Genomic DNA, 24,401 nt, shown 5'->3' with positions numbered 1-24,401 from the left:
CCTGTGCACACATAGGAGGTCCTGTGAAAAAAATGTGCCACCTATGGAAGTCAAAGGTCATTCCAACTGATTCATTCTGGCGCATGCCCTGTGTTTGATTTATGTGGCCTTGCAGTCGTGGGTGAACAGAGAGTGCAGTAGGGGACTAAGCACACACCCCTGATGTGTTGTTGCCCACCCTAACCGCCTGAGGGTGTCCTGCCAGGAAGTCTAGGATCTAGTTGCAGAAGGTGTTCAGTCCCAGGGTCCTGCGCTTGGGGGGGACTATGGCGTTGAATTCCTGAGCTGTATGTAGTCAATGAACAGCATTATTACATAGGTATTTTGTCCAGATGGGTGAGGGCAGTGTTGGTTGCAATAGAGATTACATCATCTGTGGATCTGTTAGGGCGGTATGCGAATTGGAGTGAACGGGTCCAGGGTGAGGGTGTTAATGTGAGCCATGACCAGCCTATCATGGCTACAGATGTGAGTGTGTTCTTGGGCACAGGACTATGGTGGTCTGCTTGAAACAAGTTGTGTACTAAATTTGTTTATTAATTTTTATTTTCATTGTCACATACACTGGATAGGTGCAGTGAAATGTGTTGTTTTACAGGGTCAGCCATAGGAATACAGCGCCCCCGAGGCAAATTAGGGTTAAATGCATTGCTCGAAGGCACATCAACAGATTTTTCACCTTGTCAGCTCAGGTATTCGAACCAACAACCTTTTGGTTACATGCCCAACACTCTAACCTCTAGGCTAGTCTCCCTAGGCCTAGGCAGAAGGACTGGCTCCCACATTAACAACTTTACAGGTTGGGCCTTCCGAGTGGAGCAGTGGTCTAAGGCACTGCATCGCAGTTGCTAGCTGTTCCACTAGAGATCCTGGTTCGAGTCCACGCTCTGTTGCGACTGGGAGACCCATGGGGTAGCACACAATTGGCCCAGCGTTGTCCGGGTTAGGGGAGGGTTTGGCCGACAGGGATGTCCCTGTCCTATTTGCTCTAGCGACTCCTGTGGCGGGCCGGGCACATGCACGCTGACACGGTTGCTAGGTATACCAGGTGTTTCCTCCAACACATTGGCTGGCTTCCGGTTTAAGCGGGCATTGTGTCAAGAATCAGTGGTTGGATCAAGAAGCTTGGTTGGGTCATGTTTCGGAGGCTCTTGACCTTCGCCTCTCCCGAGTCCGTACAGGAATTGCAGCATTGAGACAAGACTGTCCAAGACTACCAATACCTTACCATGAAATTGGGGAGAAAAAAGGGTAAAAATAAATAAATAAATACATTAAAAATAAGACAAACAATTATACAAAATTTTAAAATTAAAATAACAAACAAAATAATGTTACAGGTTTGAAATTTCTGAGACTGACCCTGTACAGGCCAGGGCTTGCACGTGTGTCTGTGCGCCATAGAGGTCATTATGCCCTCGTAGAGGGCATAAAATGTTCTTATCTAATTTCTCAATATCATATGCATCTACTTTTCTCTCATTTTCAGAATCTGTTTAGGTAGGGCATCATATTCAATAATGTAAACAAATAAAGATAAATAAATAGCCTGAGCTAGGAGGATGTGTAAGTCTCCATGACAACGACCACACCACGTGATTTTAAAAAATGGAAAAGGGAGATAGGGCAGCCTTTTTCAGTGCTGCAGAGCAGCAAGTTATACTTCAGCGGTTTGAGGACCTAAAACATATTTTCAATCACAAAAATAATACAACTGCTGCTGGTAAAGCGAGACAGGCAGCATGGCAGAAAATTGCCGATTCAGTCAACGCGTAAGTAACGTGAGGTGGCATAGATGTTAAATACAGTACCCAGTGAGTGTAGCGTGATGAATTGGTTGATAGCTCTCTGGGTAAAGAAGTGGGCTGACTAACCAGCTTGTTACTCTAGCTACGTTCAGTAATTCGCTAGCTACAGTACAGTCTGACAAGGAACCATGAATGGCTTTGTAATTCCTGTCTGATAGCAAATTCAGCTAACTAAGTTAGCTGTCTGACCAGCATCTTCGAACAGCTAGTATAGCTAGCTAGTTAACCTTATTCTAAAGATAACGGTTACTGTTAAGGTTACATGCTTTCCCTCATCCATCTCATCTGTGGTTATCCATTGAAATTGCAAGATGTCAACCTATGGCTTGCGACAATATTGCAATTTCAAGTCAAACAGTCAGTGGAGATGAAAGTTACACATAAACACAAAATAAACAATCCAGTTTTTGGATAGGCTATTTGTTGTGTGTAGAGAAGATGTTGTAACTACTCATTGATTCAGATTAAACTATTTCACCTACCTGACAGGGTTAATCCATCTGGAGTAAAACGAAGTTGGCTGCAGGTCAAGGTGAAATACAAGAACATGGTACAAACAGGTGAGCTGCACAGTCCGTGCACTGCCCCATAGACTCCACTGTGACGTTTTGTCGAGATACTAATTTACAATGTAATCTCTGATTCCAGCCAAAAAAGCAGATCGGCGGAAGACCACGCTAGACCCACTGCAACCTGTCTTTTCTGCTGCAGAGGACCTGATGGCTGAAACCCATAAATTCTGTTCCACTATAGACACTATCACAGAGGAAACCTCTTCCACAGAACTCAAGTCAACACTCTCCTGCTCAAACTTTGTGAGAGGCAAGTCTAATCCATTGAGATCACCACTGCATCTTTTTAGATCTGGCATTGACCTCACCATTTTTTAAACACATTTGCAGTGCTAGCAAACCACATGACATCAGAGGAGATCACAGCAGAATCTGGGTCCGAAGTGTCATTGAATAATGTGAGTTGTCGAAAGCTACAGATAACATTCAAGCAGTTGTTTCTCAGCCTACTGTACGTTTGTTAATTTGACTACTTTGTATGTTTCAGGCACCAGTCGTATACATTGACAATGCTGAAGATATCACGTCAGATTCGTCTATACATGAGGTAGGCCTAATATGGTTTATTCAGAAGAGATGTGTGGTTGGAAAATGTTCAAGTGGAATGTGTTAAATTAATGTATTTGATGCGTATATAGTTATTATATAAAGTATTCTGGAAGTGGCCTAATCAGTTATCAGACCTCATAGATAAAGATAATGGCCTAAACATTACAACTCCGTAGGGTCCAGGCATAAACGAGACCTCACCTGAGGCCACACCATCCACTTCCAAAACATGGAACAGCGAGGTAAGATTACGCCAAAAAAAAAGTTTGCCATGTAAGGTCTAATATTTCTACATTATGAATACAATATACTGAGAAAATTATGGGTGTAATGGCAGCCATTAATACAAATTATGCATTTGATTAAATCTCAATGTTTTTAAGGGGGACAAAAAAAGAAAGCCCTCAAATGTCAAAGTGAAGGACTTGTATATGAAATACTTGCAACAGGAGATTGACTACAGGAGATTAAAGATGCAAAAGATGTCCTTGGAGATGAAATTACTTGAGAAACAATTAAATGTAAGTTCCACACCTTAATGTTTACAAGATGTCATGTCACACAAGCAGCATCATTGTTAGTAGAATTGTAGGACAGTTAAATAAACAATCAACTTAGAACTTTTGCATAAACAAAGTCAAACTTGGTGGTAAAAGGCCCAGGATTGGAGAAAACTAACAGGAAGGCTGTTCAGAATGTAACTTAACCTAAAACCATCCACATCAGGTCAACAACCAGTTGTCATATTTCTAATTTAACCAAATGTTGGATTTATTCATGAAATTTCTATCAACCTTAGCTCATGTTTACATGTTTCTCTTTTCTTTGCAGTCATGAACGGAAATGAATCATGCTTATGTACAGTTATTGCAATCTTTCAGTTTTACTTATTGAATAAATGTTCTCCCCCCCCCCCCCCAAAAAAGGTGTGTCAGATTCCTTCTTCCATTTACTGATTTCTGGAGGGCATATCTCTGGAGTGGTGCCGTGTCTATATGTAGTCAGTAGCCTTCTCTCATTTGGGCAGAAGTCTACCCTCCTCCCGTGACCCAGAAAGTGGTCGAGGAGCATGTTTAATTTGTTAGTAGGCAAACGGAAGACTGTCCTTCCCTCCTCAATAGCCTCCTTTTGGCAAGGAAGCACAAGTGTAGCTTACCGGAGTCCTTTTCAGAAAAGTTTTGACATCTGCCACACCCCCCTATGAATCACCAATTGTTTTCTAAAATCAGAAAAGCATGCAAACATTTAAACAATATGCTATCCTTTTATATATAAAATAGCTTGTACAACTAGCTGCATGTATTTTGTGATTCCACCCTGTAATTGTAATTTGCCTGATGATGCATGATTGGAGGAATCATTTCATACAAGCACATTTTCAAATCTCATTAGCTTTTAACTTTAAAAAAAAATGGGGGCCAGAGAGAACAGAGGACATGGGATCCAGGAGTTGAGCAAATCCAATTGTGAAAAAGCCACTGTGGTTCAATCACTTAGTGGAGAAAATGTAATTGTGTGAAATTGTCATAACACTTGGCTGCATGACACAAAGAGCTGAGCAGCAATGCTATCCCTGATTGCTGTACAATCTTGGTAATCACAGTGAACAGGCTCTGGGTTTTTCCGGGGCATCCAACTGAAACAGGGTGGAGCCTCCTTACGAATGATTGCAACGTTATGAAGGACCATGCATGCCACTATTATGTCACAAGCTCTCTGTGGCGATACTCTGAGACCCTTCAAACAACCAAATCGGGACCGTAACGTGGTGAATGTTGTCTTAATGCATGCCCTTGTCTCGTACAGTGCCTTGTTGAAGCAGCTCTCGGCGCCTGGTTTAGGATTCAGGTATGGCATCATCAAGAATGGAAGACAGGGATACTCATTGTCAGCCACAAGCTGCCCATCAAAACAACCTGAGAAGTAAGGGAGGTAAGAGACATGCTGAAATCATAGAACTTGGAAGTTGTAACATTTGTCATTGTGATTGTGTAATGTTGTCACCTTGCTGAAACTGATGGTACAGCACACTCTTTTGGAGTATGTGGAAGTCATTCACAGATCCAGGCCACTTTGCCTCAATGTTTGTGATGAGACATTGCGAATCACAAACCATCTGGAAAAGATTTACAATGCAGTGAGTTTTCAAATGACATTCTCTAGGAATATATTTTTTAAATATATTCTTTCTTTATCACAGTTAAGCATTTACACCTTCCCCCAGTAATACCTGCACATTTATGCTGTGAAATGATCTCTGATTAGTATAATCAGATACCTCTGGTCCTGAAGGCGCTTTGATGGATATGTGAGTGGAGTCCACCACACCAATAACATTAGGTAGTCCTGCAACGATCACAGGCGTTCAATTATTTAGATAGTACTAGTAAGTTAAACTGTAAGCTAACAAAAGCATTGGCCTACTATGAAATACATAACCTGCTATTCTATAAAAGCAGTCTTTAACTTCTTGTTGAGAACAATGACCAGGGAACTTCACGAAATCAGGGAGAATTCGTCAGTGCGATGCATATTCTCCGTATGGCTCGACAAACTGTGGATTTGCTCAAGTTTTCAGCGTCACCGACTGCATGCATATATTCTCCACATGCGAAAAAATGTAAACCGATGCAGAGTGTTTGCATTAGTGTAAGCGCACAGCTGCGCAGTGTATCGTTGCTCAATGAAGGTGTCAACAGATCCGCCAGGTATACTATACAATGAGACAAGAAGTGATACCTCTCGTTAATGTATTCTTCAGAAAAACTTAGAGGAATTTGTCTGTCTCTGAACAAACGCTTAGTTCGTATTGTTTTTCTCACAACTTGTGCCCCGATGTCAATTGGATCTCGTAAAAAAGGGCACGCCATCGTTCAAAGCAAAATTCGTGGATGGAAAAAACGTTCATTTGTTTTCTCTGCTGACGGAATATCCGGAATGACATCTTCAAAATAAAAGCCCCCAAATTAATGAATTGTGAATTCAACAAAAACAATATATTAACTGTAAGAATTGTGTCAACTATTAAAACAATCACAAATTTAATAACGGCAATAAAAAAATATATATTTTCAGTTTGTTTTCCCGTTCACTTCAGTGCAAATACTCTCACCTGAGTCCAGAAATAGAGGAAGATTAGCGAGCTACATGTTATTTCTGAGGGATGTATTTAGAGTATTTGTAAATACCAATGGCATGAATAGCTTACATGAAATTGAAATACTGTTTGTCTCCGAATATTTAGTGGTAGTGATTGCATAAAAGTTTAAATCCTGACCTCTTTGCATGAGCAATATAGACTGTGGTGACTGAATGCAATCAATCTGCTTTGGCATGATCATCAATGGTTTTTGCTCTCCACTGTTATTGAAAGGGAATTGCGTACTTACAGTTATGATTAGTGGACAACACATACAGTGCCTCCAGAACATATTCATACCCCTTGATTTATTCCACATTTAGTTGTGTTACGGCCTGAATTAAAAATGTATTAAATGTTCTTCCCCACCCATCCATACACAATATCCCATTATGACAAAGTGCAAACATGTTTTTTGAAATGGTTGCACATTTATTGAAAATTAAATACAGAAATATCTAATTTACATAAGTATTCACATCCCTAAATCAACACTTTGTAGAAGCACCTTTGGCTGAGATTACAGCTTTGAGTCACAACAGGGCTCCGGGCAGCCGAGCGGGAATGGACGAAAACTCGCCTCCCTGCGGACCTGGCATCCTTTCACTCCCTCCTCTCTACATTTTCCTCTTCTGTCTCTGCTGCTAAAGCCACTTTCTACCACTCTAAATTCCAAGCATCTGCCTCTAACCCTAGGAAGCTCTTTGCCACCTTCTCCTCCCTCCTGAATCCCCCCCCCCTCTCCTCCCTCTCTGCAGATGACTTCGTCAACCATTTTGAAAAGAAGGTCGACGACATCCGATCCTCGTTTGCTAAGTCAAACGACACCGCTGGTTCTGCTCACACTGCCCTACCCTGTGCTCTGACCTCTTTCTCCCCTCTCTCGCCAGATGAAATCTCGCGTCTTGTGACGGCCGGCCGCCCAACAACCTGCCCGCTTGACCCTATCCCCTCCCCTCTTCTCCAGACCATTTCCGGAGACCTTCTCCCTTACCTCACCTCGCTCATCAACTCATCCCTGACCACTGGCTACGTCCCTTCCGTCTTCAAGAGAGCGAGAGTTGCACCCCTTCTGAAAAAACCTAAACTCGATCCCTCCGATGTCAACAACTACAGACCAGTATCCCTTCTTTCTTTTCTCTCCAAAACTCTTGAACGTGCCGTCCTTGGCCAGCTCTCCCGCTATCTCTCTCAGAATGACCTTCTTGATCCAAATCAGTCAGGTTTCAAGACTAGTCATTCAACTGAGACTGCTCTTCTCTGTATCACGGAGGCGCTCCTCACTGCTAAAGCTAACTCTCTCTCCTCTGCTCTCATCCTTCTAGTCCTATCGGCTGCCTTCGATACTGTGAACCATCAGATCCTCCTCTCCACCCTCTCCGAGTTGGGCATCTCCGGCGCGGCCCACGCTTGGATTGCGTCCTACCTGACAGGTCACTCCTACCAGGTGGCGTGGCGAGAATCTGTCTCCTCACCACGCGCTCTCACCACTGGTGTCCCCCAGGGCTCTGTTCTAGGCCCTCTCCTATTCTCGCTATACACCAAGTCACTTGGCTCTGTCATAACCTCACATGGTCTCTCCTATCATTGCTATGCAGACGACACACAATTAATCTTCTCCTTTCCCCCTTCTGATGACCAGGTGGCGAATCGCATCTCTGCATGTCTGGCAGACATATCAGTGTGGATGACGGATCACCACCTCAAGCTGAACCTCGGCAAGACGGAGCTGCTCTTCCTCCCGGGGAAGGACTGCCCGTTCCATGATCTCGCCATCACGGTTGACAACTCCATTGTGTCCTCCTCCCAGAGCGCTAAGAACCTTGGCGTGATCCAGGACAACACCCTGTCGTTCTCAACTAACATCAAGGTGGTGGCCCGTTCCTGTAGGTTCATGCTCTACAACATCCGCAGAGTACGACCCTGCCTCACACAGGAAGCGGCGCAGGTCCTAATCCAGGCACTTGTCATCTCCTGTCTGGACTACTGCAACTCGCTGTTGGCTGGGCTCCCTGCCTGTGCCATTAAACCCCTACAACTCATCCAGAACGCCGCAGCCCGTCTGGTGTTCAACCTTCCCAAGTTCTCTCACGTCACCCCGCTCCTCCGCTCTCTCCACTGGCTTCCAGTTGAAGCTCGCATCCGCTACAAGACCATGGTGCTTGCCTACGGAGCTGTGAGGGGAACGGCACCTCAGTACCTCCAGGCTCTGATCAGGCCCTACACCCAAACAAGGGCACTGCGTTCATCCACCTCAGGCCTGCTCGCCTCCCTACCACTGAGGAAGTACAGTTCCCGCTCAGCCCAGTCAAAACTGTTCGCTGCTCTGGCCCCCCAATGGTGGAACAAACTCCCTCACGACGCCAGGACAGCGGAGTCAATCACCACCTTCCGGAGACACCTGAAACCCCACCTCTTTAAGGAATACCTAGGATAGGATAAAGTAATCCTTCTCACCCCCCCCTTCCCCTTAAAATATTTAGATGCACTATTGTAAAGTGGCTGTTCCACTGGATGTCATAAGGTGAATGCACCAATTTGTAAGTCGCTCTGGATAAGAGCGTCTGCTAAATGACTTAAATGTAAATGTAAATGAGTCATCTTGGGTATGTCTGTATCAGCTTTGCACATCTGGATTTGGGGATTTTCTCCCATTCTTCCTTGCAGATTTTCTCAAGTTCTGCTAAATTAGATGGGGAGTGGCAGTGAACAGCAATCTTCAAGTCTTTCCACAGATTTTTTTTATAGGATTCAAGTCTGGGCTTTGGCTGGGCCACTCAAGGACTTTCCAGCATTTCTTTGGCTGTATGCTTGGGGTCATTGTCCTGTTGGAACGTAAATCTTTGCCCTCAGTCTAAGGTCGTTTGCACTCTGAAGCAGGTTCACATCAAGGATTTGCCTGTATTTGTCTCCATTCATTGTTTTCTCTATCCTTACCAGTCTCCCAGTCCCTACCGCTGAAAAGCATTCCCATAGCATGATGCTGCCACCACCATGCTTCACAGTAGGGATGGTGTTAGACGGGTGATGTTGTGCCTGGTTTTCTCCAGACATGGCGCTTTGCATTCAGGCCAAATATTTAAATGTTTGTCTCTTCAGACCACAGAATGTCTTACCTTATGCTCTTGAGTCTTTCACATCCTTTTGGCTAACTCCAGGTTTGTTGTCATGTGGCTTTTTCTCAAGAGTGGCTTCCGTCTGGCCACTCTTCCATAAAGCCCAGATTGGTGAAGTGCTGTAGAGACTATTGTCTTTCTGGCAGGTTCTCCCATCTCAGCCAAGGAGCTCTTTCAGTGGTCATTGGGTTCTTGGTCACCTCCCTGACCAAGGTCGTTCTTGCCTGGTTGCTCAGTTTGGTCGGACAGCTAGCACTAGGCAGAGTCTGGATAGTTCCATATTTTTTTCAACTTCCCAATGATGGAGACCACTGTGCTCTTGGAACTTTCAACACTAGAAATATTTTTAAACACTTCCACAAATATATGCCTCATCACAATCTCGGAGATGTACAGTACCAGTCAACTTTGGACACACCTGCTCATTCAAGGGTTTTTATTTATTTTTTACTATTTTCTACATTGTAGAGTAATAGTGAAGATATCAAAACAAGGAAATAACACATCATGTAGTAACCAAAAAAGTGTTAAACAAATCAAAATATATTTTGTTTTTTAAATTCTTCAAAGTAGTCACCCTTTTTATTGATGACAGCTTTTCACACTATTGGCATTCTCTCAACCAGCTTCATGGGGTAGTCACCTGGAATGCATTTAAATTAACAGGTGTGCCTTGTTGAAAGTTAATTTGTGGAATTTCTTTCTGCATTTGAGCCAATCAGTTGTGTTGTGACAAGGAAGGTAGGGTTGGTATACAGAAGATATCCCGATTTGGTAAAAGACCAAGTCCATATTATGGCAAGAACAGCTCAAATAAGCAAAGATAAACTACAGTCCAATCATTACTTTAAGACATGAGGGTCAGTCAATCTGGAACATTTCAAGAACTTTGAAAGTTCCTTCAAGTGCAGTTTCAAAAACCATCAAGCGCTATGATGAACTGCCTCTTATGAGGACCACCACAGGAAAGGAAGACCCAGAGTTACCTCTGCTGCAGAGGATAAGTTCATTAGTTACCATAATTGCTGGACTATTAAGCGCACCTGAATATAAATCGTACCCACTGAATTATAAAAAAGATGTATTTTGTACATAAATAAGCTGCACATGTCTATAAGCCGCAGGTGCCTACCGGTACATTGAAACAAATTAACTTTACGCAGCCTTTAAACGAAACACGGCTTGTAACAAAAATAGGCTTTAACGAAACACGGCTTGTAACAAAAATTTAAACAGTAGCCTACCAAGAAAGTCATTGGTCACTATCTTCCTCCTCCTGTGCACTGAAACCCGAGCAATGGACATTAGACTGGTGGAATTCTGTCCTCTGGTCTGATGATTCCAAATTTGTGATTTTTGGTTCCAACTGCCGTATCTTTGTGAACGGATTATCTCCGCATGTGTGGTTACCACCATGAAGCATGGAGGAGGAGGTGTGATGGTGCTTTGCTGGTGACACTGTCTTTGATTTATTCAGAAATCAAGGCACACTTAACCAGCATGGCTACCACAGCAGTCTGCAGCGATACATTTACATTTAAGTCATTTAGCAGACGCTCTTATCCACCATCCCATCTGGTTTGAGCTTAGTGGGACTATCATTTGTTTTGTTTTTTGGCTATACTCAGCCTTGTCTCAGGATGGTAAGTTGGTGGTTGAAGATATCCCTATAGTGGTGTGGGGGCTGTGCTTTGGCAAAGTGGGTGGGGTTATATCCTTCCTGTTTGGCCCTGTCTGGGGGTGTCCTCGGATGGGGCCACAGTGTCTCCTGACCCCTCCTGTCTCAGCCCCCAGTATTTATGCTGCAGTAGTTTGTGTCGGGGGGCTAAGGTCAGTTTGTTATATCTGGAGTACTTCTCCTGTCCTATTCGGTGTCCTGTGTGAATCTAAGTGTGCGTTCTCTAATTCTCTCATTCTCTCTTTCTTTCTCTCTCGGAGGACCTGAGCCGTAGGACCATGCCCCAGGACTACCTGACATGACTCCTTGCTGTCCCCAGTCCACCTGGCTGTGCTGCTGCTCCAGTTTCAACTGTTCTGCCTTATTATTATACGTCCATGCTGGTCATTTATGAACATTTGAACATCTTGGCCATGTTCTGTTATAATCTCCACCCGACACAGCCAGAAGAGGACTGGCCACCCCACATAGCCTGGTTCCTCTCTAGGATTCTTCCTAGGTTTTGGCCTTTCTAGGGAGTTTTTCCTAGCCACCGTGCTTCTACACCTGCATTGCTTGCTGTTTGGGGTTTTAGGCTGGGTTTCTGTACAGCACTTTGAGATATCAGCTGATGTACGAAGGGCTATATAAAAATACATTTGATTTGATTTTGATTTGATTTTTCAACAGGACAAAGACCCAACACACCTCCAGGCTGTGTAAGGGCTATTTGACCAAGAAGGAGAGTGATGGAGTGCTGCATCAGATGACCTGGTCTCCACAATCACCTGACCTCAACCCAATTGAGATGATTTGGGATTATTTGGGGCGCAAAGTGAAGGAAAAGCAGCCAACAGTGCTCAGCATATGTGGGAACTCATTCAAGACTGTTGGAAAAGCATTCCAGGTGAAGCTGGTTGAGAGAATGACAAGGTTGTGCAAAGCTGTCATCAAGGCAACGTGTTGCTATATGGAAGAATCTCAAATATAAATGATTTATTTGACACTTGTTTTGGTTACTACATGATTCCATATGTGTTATGTCATAGTTTTAATGTCTTCACTATTCTACAATGTAGAAAATAGTCAAAATAAAGAAACTCTTGAATGAGTAGGTGTGTCAACTTTTGACTGGTACTGTGCGTACAGTTCCTTAGACTTCAAGGTATAGATTCTACTCTTGACAACTATGGGACCTTCTATAAAATAACAATTTGGGGGGGTGCTTATATCTGTCCTGTTGCAGGCAAGTGTGTAATCTGAATGTTTTTTGGGGTCACAGTATGGGTAGCCATTGTACAGTGCCCCTGGAGCAATTAGGGTTAAGTGCCTTGCTCAAGGGCACAGTGACAGATTATATATTTTTGACTTCGTGAGCTCCAGTATTTGAACCAACAACCCTGGGTTACCGGCCCACGTTCTAACCTGCCGCACGACAGGTGTTTCTCTTTCTAAAAATCATGTCCAAACAATTGAATTGGACTCGACTCAAGTTGTAGCGACATCCCAAGGATGATCAAAGGAAATTGGATGCACCTTGGATGCACCTAAGCTAAATTTGGAGTGCCATAGCAAAGAGGTGTGAATACTTACATATTTCTGTATTTCATTTTTGAATCTAAAAACATGTTTTCACTTTGTCATAACAGGGTATTGTGTGTAGATGGGTGAGGGAAAAAATATTGAATCCATTTTGAATTCAGGCTGTAACACCAACTAAATGTGGTATAAGTCAAGGGGTATGAATATTTTCTGAAGGCACTACATGTGCGTCATAATTTGGGCCTTGTTGCTAAATTGCATTCGTCAGAGCAGATGTTGAGGATTAGGTTAATGTGTCAAATAAAGCCACTGCTCCATGGAGAACCCAGCAGTGCATCAAGACTGTCGACCGAGGTATGCAGTTCCATATGCAGTTTCCTAGAATTAGCTGACAGAATGACCGTGCGAATGCCTGACCATCCATGAGACCTCTAACTAACTAAAGAGGGGGACACCACTACATAGTACACAGCTCTTGAGAGAAAGTAACATAATTGTAGTACAGTACTATTGATTCTGGGCCTGCAAATGATTATTTTTTAAATTACAGATACTAAAAATGCTTTTTATTCTGCATGTAAAAACTATAGATAAATGTTTTACTTTACAGAGTTCATGCATAAAGATAATACATATAATTTGAATATTGCATTTTCGGGTTCATGTTCACACTGCTTAAGTTCACATTCAACTAGCACCATCTTGTATAAAAATTGCTTTGAAATGAATAAAAACTAAATACATTATCTTCAGTAAGAAAAATGGAATCTGTCCTTTAAAAATTGCTTTCATACAGGAATACTTTTAGGCAGAAAACTTGAAAAAAGGGCAAATACAGAAAGTTATGAAATCAGTTTAAGTTGTTTTACCCCTTGTGTAAGTAAAACATCCAAACCCTGGTAGTTGTCCAACATGCACAAAACAAAGAAATTAAGCATAAGTTTGGAGGGATATTGTTGCCGCATGTAGCCGACAAACCAGATCTTGAACCCTAACCAAAACATTATCCAGGCCTCTCTTTCATTGTAGCTAACATAATTATTTGTTTGAAGTCATCCCATCTAGTTGATGCAGGTGCTGAAATGACTGATTTTAATATTACAGCAAAATTATAACTTGGTTTCATTTACTACTGCATTGAGCCGGCTCTGACGCTGCTGTCCTGTAAAGAACACTTCACAGTTTGTTCTTCTTCAATGGCTGCGCTTGGTCCATGTCTGACCTGTCGCCACTGGTAGTGAAAGGGATTCTTTGGTTAACTCTTTTCCCAATAGTCTCCACCTGGAAAGGACAAAACAGTTACTTTGGAAACTGCTGGACTGTCTATTACTCAACTTTTTTCAAATACTAATGGGACTCACTAAGCATGCTGCTGTGAATGGATCTTTGACTTTTTGTCAGCACAGCCTTCCAAAAGAAAATACAACCTTTTTTTGGTCTCAGGGTGTTTTCATAATCTCATCAGAGTCCTAGACATTGTTCACGTCTTACTGTAGGATGACTATTAGCCTCGCGGTTAGTGTTGGACCAGTTCGAAAAGGTGAAAAATCTGCCGATGTGCCCTTGACTAAGGCACTTATCCCTAATTTGCTCCAGGGTTTGCCATACTACTATGGCTGACCCTGTAAAGCAACACATTTCACTGCACCTATCCGGTGTATGTTACAAAACATACTTTTTACTGTGGCCATGGTTACTCGCCTGGAAGCCAATATGCTGGAGTTGGTCGTGCAAGCTGTCCAAGATCCTTCTGCCGTCAAAGATGAAGGCAGGTTTCAGCATGGCTTTATGGATCCTCTCATAGTCCAGTTCCTGCAATACAAATATAGACTTCGTGGTTTACATTGAGAGCTCCCTTTCATCAATGAACAGTGCAACGATATGTTATTATATAAGCGGCACCAAAATATCTGTGTGGCCAGAGTCATCTCCTTGCCATTTGATGAGTGAGTAGCTTAAAAATGTAAATACACACCGTGAACATATCCCACTCTGTGCAGATCACAATTGCATGGGCATTCTCACAAGCCTTGTATGGGTCTGTGACGATGGTGACTAGACGAGAAACTAGGATGAGCGAGAATAAACAAGGATTACTTCATGCATATAAATACAACTTTTTCACACAATTGTACAACAAACATTAATCCCATCTCATTAGAATGAGCGAAAAAAAAGTCTCCCACGTTATGGCAACTAACACCTAACACAGAGAGAACAAAACATCCCTTGAAATATCATTATGTATTCAATAAAGATATTCTTGTTAATCTTCTTTAGGATTTACTGTTATATTAATTTACAGAAAGAACACTGTGGCTACCTGTGGCAGTGTCATGTCTTTCTGAGGGTGTGGGCTTAGTCAGGTCCTGCATGATCTGCTCAGCTTTAACCTTTGGGTCATAGATGTGTAGACAGGCTCCCTCCTCCAGCAGGTAGCGACTGATGTAGATACTAGAGGATTCCCTAAAAACAAAATGCACACAAGGATATGAGTATATGAGCATGGAGGGGGCAACAGGACAATACGCTCAGAGCTTTGGATGTAAGCAGATAAATATTTGAAATGCCCCTCCATACCTTGTATCGCCAGTGTTTTTCTTGAATGCAAATCCGAGCAAGGCTATCTTCTTGTCTGTCACTGTGTTGAAGAGGCAGTTGATTATCCGTGAGGAGAATCGTTTTCGCTGGTAGTCGTTTATCTCTATAACCTGGGAGACACAACAATGAGATGTTCAACATTTGTCATTGTGATACAGTATTTTACTGACCGTAAAACAGAAAAGTGTTACAGCAATGTCTTATCAAATGAGAAGCGAGTTCTGTATTGCACTACTTTGAGTTGATGATAAAAGCACACCTGTTGCCAGTATCTTGCAACCTCGGGTAAATTCAGCGCCTCGCATAGGTACACAAGATTGAGAACGTCTTTCTGGAAACAGCTGCCACCAAATCCTGTGAAACAAAAACACAGAATGTATCATGACTGAACTCATCCACTCACATCCCACTTTTCCATAACTGAAACACAATCACTCAGTGATCCAATGATCTCATCCAACCGCTCAGTCATCCAATGATCTCATCCAACCACAACTTAACTGTTACTACCCCACAACTCAACCACTCCCGCCTTGCTTCTCTCCCACTCACCTACGCTGGCCTTCAGGAAGCGGCTGCCTATTCTCTGGTCTGTCCCAATGGCATGTGCCACCTCCTCCACATCAGCACCGGTTACCTCACAGAGGGCACTGATAGAGTTGATGCTACTGATACGTTGGGCAAGAAAGGCATTGGCTGCCTATAATTTTTTGGGGGGGGGAAAACCAAGGATAGAGAAGTGAGCCAATGAATAAAGGCAGGAAACATTGCAGGAGGTGTCTCAGATAGAGGTCGGCCGATTAATCGGAATGGCCGATTTCAAGGTTTCATAATCGGAAATCGGTATTTTTGGATACCGATTTGGCAGATTTTTTTTTTTTACTTTGTCAGCTCCGGGATTCAATCTTGCAACCTAACAGTTAACTAGTCCAACGCTCTAACCACCTGCCTCTCATCCATGAGGAGCCTGCCTGTTACGCCAATGCAGTAAGAAGCCAAGGTAAGTTGCTAGCTAGCATTAAACTTATCATATAAAAAACAATCAATCAATCATAATCACTAGTTAACTACACATGGTTGATGTTATTACTAGTTTGGGAGGATGATTTAACCTAACCATGCACAACTGTACCTAACCATAAACACCAATGCCTTTCTTAAAATCAATACACAGAAGTATATATTTTAAACCTGCATATTTAGCTAAAAGTAATCCAGGTTAGCAGGCAATATTAACCAGTAGAAATTGTGTCACTTCTCTTGCGTTCATTGCACGCAGGGTATATGCAACAGTTTGAGTAGCCTGGCTCGTTGCGAACTAATTTGCCAGAAGTTTACGTAATTATGACATAACATTGAAGGTTGGTACAATGTAACAGGAATATTTAGACTTAGGGATGCCAGGAATATTTAGACTTAGGGATGCCACCCATTTAGATAAAATACGGAACAGTTCCGTATTTCACTGAAATAATAAACGTTTTGTTTTCTAAATTAGTTTCCGGATTCGACCATATTAATGACCAAAAGCTTGTATTTCTGTGTTATAATTAAGTCTATGATTTGATATTTGGTAGAGCAGTCTGACTGAGCAATGGTAGGCAGCAGCAGGCTGGTAAGCATTCATTCAAACAGCACTTTCGTGCGTTTGCCAGCAGCTCTTCGCTGTGCTTCGAGCTTCGAGCTGTTTATGACTTCAAGCCTATCAGCTCCCGAGATTAGGCTGGTGTAACCGATGTGAAATGGCTAGCTAGTTAGCGGGGTGCGCGCTAATAGCGTTTCAAACGGTTGTTCCCCTTGCTCTGCAAGGGCCGTGGCTTTTGTGGAGAGATGGGTAACGCTGCTTCGAGGGTGGCTGTTGTGGATGTGTTCCTGGTTCGAGCCCAGGTTGGGGCGAGGAGAGTGACGGAAGCTATACTGTTACACTGGCAATACTAAAGTGCCTATAAGAACATCCAATAGTCAAAGGTATATGAAATACAAATTGTATAGAGAAATAGTCCTTTAAATACTATATTAACTACAACCTAAAACCTCTTATCTTGGAATATTGAAGTCTCATGTTAAAAGGAACAACCAGCTTTCATATGTTCTCATGTTCTGAGCAAGGAACTTAATCGTTAACTTTTTTACATGGCACATATTGCACTTTTACTTTCTTCTCCAACACGTTTTTGCATTATTTAAACCAAAATTGAACATATTTCGTTATTTATTTGAGGCTAAATAGATTTTTATTGATGTATTATATCAAGTTAAAATAAGTGTTCACTCAGTCTTGTTGTAATTGTCATTATTACAAATAAAAAATCATAAAAAATATTTAAAAATCGGTCGATTAATCGGTAGCGGGTTTTTTTGGGGGGGGTCCTCCAATAATCGGTATCGGCGTTGAAAAATCATAATCGGTCGACCTCTAGTCTCAGATCGTAACGCTGCTGACCTGAGATTGTTATACAGTAATGTACAGAAGGACATAGAAGAACATATAAATACCAGCTTGGAAAGCTCAGAGGACCAGGTATTGGTGGTGATGATCTTGTTCTTGGGGACCCAGTGTTCATAGATGCTCCGCAAGGCCTGAATAGCATGTTGGCCCTCAGGGGTCTCATCCCCGCCAATCAATACCCTGTCTGGATTCTTCAGATCACTGATGGCTGTTCCTTCAGCAAGAAACTCTGGGTTTGAGAGAACCTGCAGGAGAACAAGATCATAATTTTAAAGACCTGAAGACATGGCATGTAGATGAAAGTAGACGTTTGATGTGCAGTCCATCCACCCATGCAAGCCTGTCCCCTGAAATCACCTGGAAGCTGAGGCTACTCTTGGTGTTGGCATTGAAGATGCGGCGGATGCTCTCAGCAGCACGTACAGGAACTGTGCTTTTCTCCACAACAATCTTACAGCCACTGGAGACATCGGCAATGCGCCGGGCACATGCTTCTATGTACTTCAGGTCTGCTGCTCGACCCTTACCAATCCCAAATGTCTTGGTAGGCGTATTAACCTGGCAAAGGAAAGGGGAAATGTTTCAGGTGGATTCAATCATCTTTCACCATCACTGCAATTTGGGGCGGCAGGTAGCCTAGTGGTTTGAGCATTTGGCCAGTTAACTAAATGTCACTAGGTCGAATCCCCGAGCAGACAAGGTGGAATATCTGTCTGTGTCCTTAAGCAAGGCACTTAACCCTAATTGCTGACCCTGGTCGTGACCCCCAGAGGTTGTCTTAGGGGGAGATATGCAAAAGAAAATAAACATTAATGTTTTTTTTGCATAGGACAAATATAAACAACCACCAAATGATTACTATTACCTTCAAAGAAAGCAAAACTGAGACACGTCTCAACAATACTTCCAATGAAAGCAATTGACATAAGAAAGGAAAGTATTGAAAAGGAGTATTTACAGATATGAAGACCAGGTCTGCATTTTTTATGGCCTCATCAATGTCTGTGGAGAAGAAAAGGTTGACCCCGCGGCATGAGTCCACCACTTCCTGGAGTCCAAGCTAGAAAGAGAGAGAGGTTGTTAGAGCACAAGTGTCAAAAGTATCATGAGAGATCAAAAGTCAAGTGGCCAAAATGAATGACTTTACGTGGCAACACTATAGAAGCTGGAAATATTGTAAAGACCAATACAAGTTAGAACAGATCTTTGAGAAACCTGGATATGAATGAGTAATACCGTTTTACTTAATTTCCTGCAGTAGAGACAAATTCTACTAAATTGGGATCTATTCCGATAGTTTCTTGTAATAATCTTGCCTCCCACTCACCTCAAAGATGGGAAGGCTATCAGAATTCCAGGCACGGATGCGGTCCTCGTTCACGTCAACAACGGTAACCGTCACTTCAGGGCACATCTGGGCGATGACGCTGCAGGTGGGACCGCCCACGTAGCCAGCCCCAATACAACAGATCCTCCTCACCTCCATCATTCTCCCTCTCGAGAAAGAAAATACAATCATGTAAGACGGGGGTCTACATAAAACATTTTTTCAATGGATTGAGTGATAAAATAGCTATATTTTTTCCCAACATTTCCATTTAACAGAAACTAAGCTTATACAGATGGGCCTGTCATTTATTTTAACCCCTGGCACTACTGACATCCTTTACCAAGCAGGGTGTCAATTACATACAGTGCATTCGGGCAGTATTCAGATCCATTGACTTTTTCCACATTATGTTAAATTACAGCCTTACTCTAAAATTGATACAATCATTTCCCCTCATCAATCTACACACAATACCCCTTAATGACAAAGCAAAACCACTTAAGTTAAAAAAAAACCGGAAATAACACATTTACATAAGTATTCAGACTCTTTACTCAGTACTTTGTTGAAATGCTGTTGGCAGTGATTACAGCCTTGAGTCTTCTTGGGTATGGTGCTACAAGCTTGTAACGTTCAAGTCTGGGCACTGGCTGGGCACACTCAAGGACATTCAGAGACATGTCACGAAGCCACTCCTACGTTGTCTTGGGCGTGTGCTTAGGGTCGTTGTCCTGTTGGAAGGTGATCCTTCGCCCCCAGTCTGAGGTCCTGAGCAGGTTTTCATCTGCCAAAGAGTTCAATCTTGGTTTCATCAGACCAGACAATCTTGTTTCTCATGGTCTGAGAGTCCTTTAGGTGCCTTTTGGCAAACTCCAAATGGGCTGTCATGTGCCTTTTACTGAGGAGTGGCTTCTGTCTGGCCACTCTACCATAGAGGCCTGATTGGTGGAGTGCTGTAGAGATGGTTGTCCTTCTGGAAGGTTCTCCCATCTCCACAGAGGAACTCTGGAGCTCTGTCGGAGTGACCATCGGGTTCTTGGTCACCTACCTGACCAAGGCCCTTCTCCCCCGATTGCTCCATTTGGCCAGGCGGCCAGCTCTAGGAAGAGTCTTGGTGGTTCCAAACTACTTCCATTTACGAATGATTAGGCCATTTTTGGTGTACTCCAGATCTGTGCCTCGACACAATCCTGTCTCTGAGCTCTACGGACAATTCCTTCGACCTCATGGCTTGGTTTTTGCTCTGACATGCACTGTCAACCTTTTATATAGACAGGTGTTTGCCTTTCCAAATCATGTCCAATCAATTGAATTTACCACAGGTGGACTTCAATCAAGTTGTAGAAACATCTTAAGGATGATCAATGGAAACAGGATGTACCTGAGCTCAATTTCGAGTCTCATAGCAAAAGGTCTGAATATGTAAATGAGGTATTTCTGTTATATATTTAATCAATTTGTAAAACTTCCTAAAAACAAATTTGCTTTTTCATTATGGGGTATTGTGTGTAGATTTATTAGGAAAAATATTTATTTACTACATTTTAGAATAAGGCTGTAACAACAAAATGTGGAAAAAGTCAAGGGGTCTGAACACTTTCCGAATGCTCTGTATATGCATTTTCTAATAACTTGCCGTAATAGTCAGGTTTAGTTTGTCATGGTGTACAACATTGGAATATAAGAGCTGAATTGCAGTGTACAGTCCATGCCTTAATAATTATATAAACAAAGTAATAAACTAAAGCCTCGAAAATATATATTTTTTAGACCAGCACATCAACCCATGGTTTCAGTCAAGCCTTTGAGTTTGTCCTTTCCCAAGGATGTCTGGTATCCAGCACGTCATTGAGAAGGGCTCCAGCCTCGAGGTCAAAACGTTGGCAGGGTTCTCACCAGGGTTTTTTAACAAGGTGGTGCTGCCGAATATGGCTGGGGTGGAGGCCCGAGAGATTTGTGTTTTTGAACACCTTCCATATAAATATATGTTTTACTTAGTGGCACAGCCAGTCCAAAAAATGGCACAGTGCCTCTCATTTTTTGGTGAGAACCCTGGTTGGCTTTATGTGCTGTGCTATTTGAAAGTCAATACTGACTATCAAAACTAAAATGATTTTCGAAGTATAATCTGAATGTTTCATGGCAATACCTTCAAGATTGAGTTGAATTCCCCAGTGGGTATCAATGGAATTAAAAGGAAAATTCTGAGTAGCAAATTAAGCCACCTCTATTTGACCAGTTTTCCCCTCACTCTACCTATGCTGCCACGCTGTCTCTAAATCACAGAGGACTCTATGTGCAGTCAGATGGAACTTCCTGGGACTACTGTCAGTCAACACACGACCGTGTGCACATATAATTGGCCCCTAGCCCTCCACCGCACTAGATACAAATTATACATTATTCCCAAATTTTACCATGTACAGGATCTGCCAGATATGAGTATACCCTTTATTAGTAGTAAATCAGTTATTTATTTGTCATTTTTTCCCCAAATTTAACTAGGAAAGTCAGTTAAGAACAAATTCGTATTTACAATGTAGGTCTACCCCTAAAGACACTGGGCCAATTGTGCACCGGCCTACGGGATTCCCAATCACAGACGGTTGTGATACAACCTGGAATTGAACCAGGGTCTGTAGTGACACCTCCAGCACTGAGATGCAGTGCATTAGACTGCTGCACCACTCGGGAGACCAATCATTACAGTAACCAGACCAAAGTCAAGAATCTTTCGAGGGATGATTAGGAACAGATCTGGATATTGAACGACCATCGAAAATTATTCGAAAATTATTCAGTGAACAAAACTGCATTTCACAATCAGAACCCCTTTTGTGGCCGGTGAGGAACCAAGCACACAACTAAATCTACAAAGATGGTTAATTGGTCACAAAAAATCTATATTTCGCAATGGTTATTTGTATCCGGACTTGAACCCCACTGAAAACCTGTAGTATGAATTGAAAAGGGCAGTCCATATGCGCAGGCGAAGGATATCAAGGATCTGGAAAGATTCTGAATGTTCTAAGATTTCTCCCAATGTGTTCTCCAATCTCATAAAACCTTTCAGTAAAAAGCTCCGTGTGGTTGTCCTCGTAAGTGGAGGTTGCTGAAGTATTGATTACAGGAGAGCCTCTTAACTTGTTATACAATTGCTCCGAGAAAGAATTTGTTTAAGTATAAAATAAAATTGAGCATACAATATAGCTACTGTAGCTCAGTATGTGTATTTATTTTATACAGTCTTATTTCAACATCTTTATCAAGGGATCCAATTCCGGAACCAACTGGAGTCTGTAACGTATAAACGTGTGGGTTTAAAACTTCCCACACGGTAATTTAAAGAGTTTAAAACTTGGCCACACGTTTCAGGTGGGGGCCAACACTTCGATGTTATTTGCTAGCTAGCTACCTAACGGTATCTCGGTAATTTGCGCCTGTACACCAGCCACCTATAATTGATCCATACCTGTTATTTACATGAATGTATCCCCATCTAGTCGATCATCAATGTGTTTAGCTAGCTAACGTTACAAAGCCAATTTGGATAGCTTATTTTGGGGGGGCTAACTAGCTAGCCCACTAAACACAAAACACTTACCAGTGTTTAATGATGGGTGCGCTGTTCAACCGAATACAATTTCACAGACTTATCAACCACATTAAAGTGATTCCGTTTTATTTTCTTCCAGGGGTATGATTGCTGGTCTGCGGTGATGACGATCAGAAGTGGTGTGGACGCATGCTCCAGTGAAAAGAGTTTGGTATGCTGAGTGCCACCGTGAGACTTCTATCTAAATCTCAAACAGGGCGGCGGGGTTTCACATTCTTTTAGCATCACATCCCCACTGATGCTTACCAGAAATGTGTTCATTTAAGAAGACGCAACCATTCAGTCTATGGCACAAAGTTACAGAAGTTCATATTATACAATTTATGACATTGTTATGCCAGTGTGTGGCTGAAAAATCTTGTTCGAAGGGGTTTAGGATTTAGTTATTTGAGATCCAGTTCATGTAGTTTAAGTATTGATTGCCTATCACCAGTTAGTACATGGGTGTGACAGAAACATTTGCAAATGTAATGAAAACACATTATTTCACATATTGAGTATTATTTATAAACCTTGGAGACAAAACATGAAGCTGAGCAAAAGACAACTATAGCAGAAGGAAGTTGATGAGATTGATATGGGAGAGGTGGTGGGAGTATACTATATTCTATTAGTCCAATGATGATACAATTCCATCACACTGACGGATGAATGGAGAACAGCATAGAAAAACATAGTGGAATTTGTAACAGTGTCACAAAAGCAATCCACTCATCGTATTGATTTAATCGTAAACCGCGAGGCACAACCCAGCTCAATTTGAGACCAGACATGCACAGACCACAGCGGAGTGTCCTTCCCCGTTGTTATTATAGAGCAAGTAACTCAGCTGGATGGAGAGAAAAACAGTACGTCTCATATCCTGTTATTGTTATTCTATATTTTTCTTTCTGCATTGTTGGGAGGGGTTCGTAAGTACGCATTTGGAATTTGCAAATAAAAGCCATGGGAATTGTCTCACAGCCCAATCGTAGTCCCTCATTCCATACACATTACGGCAGTATTATGCTAGGAAACCGTGGTGCTGTTCAATAAGGATATTCTAAAACACTCATTGCTGACGTGTTACGGTGCTGGGTAATTTCACTAGTCCCCCCCCCCCTCAGCATCATGACTGCTGTCTTTGTGTTGTGTTCCTAAGGAAACACGGCCAGGGTCCACCCACTCGTCAGATTAAGTCATACCCAGCTCCCCCAAATCGTTACTAACCCAGGAAAAGTTAGGAGTCATTACACACCAAAGCACTCTACTCATTCACTTCCCTCTCTCTATCCACCCTCAGGGCAAATGTAATTACCCTACCCTACTTTTAAGTGCCCCTTGTCCTAAGTAGAGAGCAATGCTGGAACTAGTACCCAATTGTCATACTTGAGTAAAAGTAAAGATACCTTAATAGAAAATGACTCAAGTGAAAGTCACCCAGTAAAATACTACTGGTGTAAAAGTCAACGTTTTTGGTTTTAAATATATTTAAGTATCAAAAGTATTTAGAACTGCTAAAATATACCGTACTTAATAAATCATTACAAATTCCTTATATTAAGCAAATCACATGGCATAATTTTCTTATTTTAATTGACATCTAGCCAGAGGCAAACTCCAACAGACATAATTTACAAATGAAGCATGTGTTTAGTGAGTCCACCAGCTCAGAGGCAGTAGGAATGACCAGGGATGTTCTCTTGATAGGTGTGCGAATTGGACCTATTTCTGTCCTGCTAAGCATTCAAAATGTAACGAGTACTTTTGGGTGTCAGGGAAAATATATGGAGTACATTATTTTCTTTAGGAATGTAGTGAAGTAAAAGTAGCCAAAAATATCAAAATACAGATACCCCCAAAAACAACTTAAGTAGTACTTTCAAGTATAAAAAATATATATATAACTAGGTAAGTAAGTTAAGAACAAATTCTTATTTACAATGTTAGTCTACACCGGCCATACCCGGACGATGCTGGGCCAATTCTGCGCCGCCCTATGGGACTCCCAATCACAGCCAGTTGTGCTACAGCCTGGATTTG

The 24,401-nt window shown here is 42.2% G+C and overlaps 2 protein-coding genes and 1 long non-coding RNA gene across 7 annotated transcripts; 1 reads left to right on the top strand and 2 right to left on the bottom strand.

Moving 5' to 3' along the window:
* The first annotated feature begins 1,589 nt into the window (after window positions 1-1,589).
* Window positions 1,590-11,586, top strand: LOC124007277. Of its 4 annotated transcripts, none has more exons than XM_046317722.1 (9): window positions 1,590-1,772; window positions 2,298-2,368; window positions 2,457-2,630; window positions 2,711-2,778; window positions 2,868-2,927; window positions 3,106-3,171; window positions 3,379-3,450; window positions 4,736-4,861; window positions 11,532-11,586. In XM_046317722.1, exons 1-8 carry the CDS (start codon window positions 1,609-1,611, stop codon window positions 4,847-4,849), a joined length of 789 nt encoding a protein of 262 aa, XP_046173678.1. In that variant the 5' UTR covers window positions 1,590-1,608; the 3' UTR covers window positions 4,850-4,861; window positions 11,532-11,586. The 4 variants fall into 4 exon arrangements, with proteins under 4 accessions (XP_046173678.1, XP_046173676.1, XP_046173680.1 ...); XM_046317720.1 differs by having other exon boundaries at window positions 3,313-3,450; XM_046317724.1 differs by lacking the exons at window positions 4,736-4,861; window positions 11,532-11,586 and adding an exon at window positions 3,761-3,848.
* LOC124007278 lies at window positions 2,938-5,855 on the bottom strand. Of its 2 annotated transcripts, XR_006833897.1 has the most exons (4): window positions 5,369-5,855; window positions 5,160-5,275; window positions 4,934-5,045; window positions 2,938-4,845 (listed from the first exon to the last, which is right to left on the bottom strand). It is a non-coding gene; the product is annotated as an uncharacterized LOC124007278 (long non-coding RNA). The 2 variants fall into 2 exon arrangements; XR_006833896.1 differs by having other exon boundaries at window positions 5,160-5,855.
* A 1,348-nt stretch (window positions 11,587-12,934) lies between the features above and the next one.
* LOC124007053 (UDP-glucose 6-dehydrogenase-like) lies at window positions 12,935-22,598 on the bottom strand. Its single transcript, XM_046317322.1, has 12 exons — window positions 22,368-22,598; window positions 18,761-18,929; window positions 18,392-18,493; window positions 17,791-17,991; window positions 17,481-17,678; window positions 15,537-15,684; window positions 15,244-15,338; window positions 14,964-15,094; window positions 14,707-14,849; window positions 14,359-14,450; window positions 14,085-14,195; window positions 12,935-13,664 (listed from the first exon to the last, which is right to left on the bottom strand). Exons 2-12 carry the CDS (start codon window positions 18,920-18,922, stop codon window positions 13,560-13,562), a joined length of 1,488 nt encoding a protein of 495 aa, XP_046173278.1. The 5' UTR covers window positions 18,923-18,929; window positions 22,368-22,598; the 3' UTR covers window positions 12,935-13,559.
* Window positions 22,599-24,401: the final 1,803 nt, after the last annotated feature.

This window comes from Oncorhynchus gorbuscha, linkage group LG20 (genome assembly GCF_021184085.1).
Source record: "Oncorhynchus gorbuscha isolate QuinsamMale2020 ecotype Even-year linkage group LG20, OgorEven_v1.0, whole genome shotgun sequence".
NCBI classification, from domain to species: domain Eukaryota; kingdom Metazoa; phylum Chordata; class Actinopteri; order Salmoniformes; family Salmonidae; genus Oncorhynchus; species Oncorhynchus gorbuscha.
The sequence above is the reverse complement of the archived record's forward strand: the minus strand, read 5'-3'. Positions and strand labels throughout refer to the sequence as shown.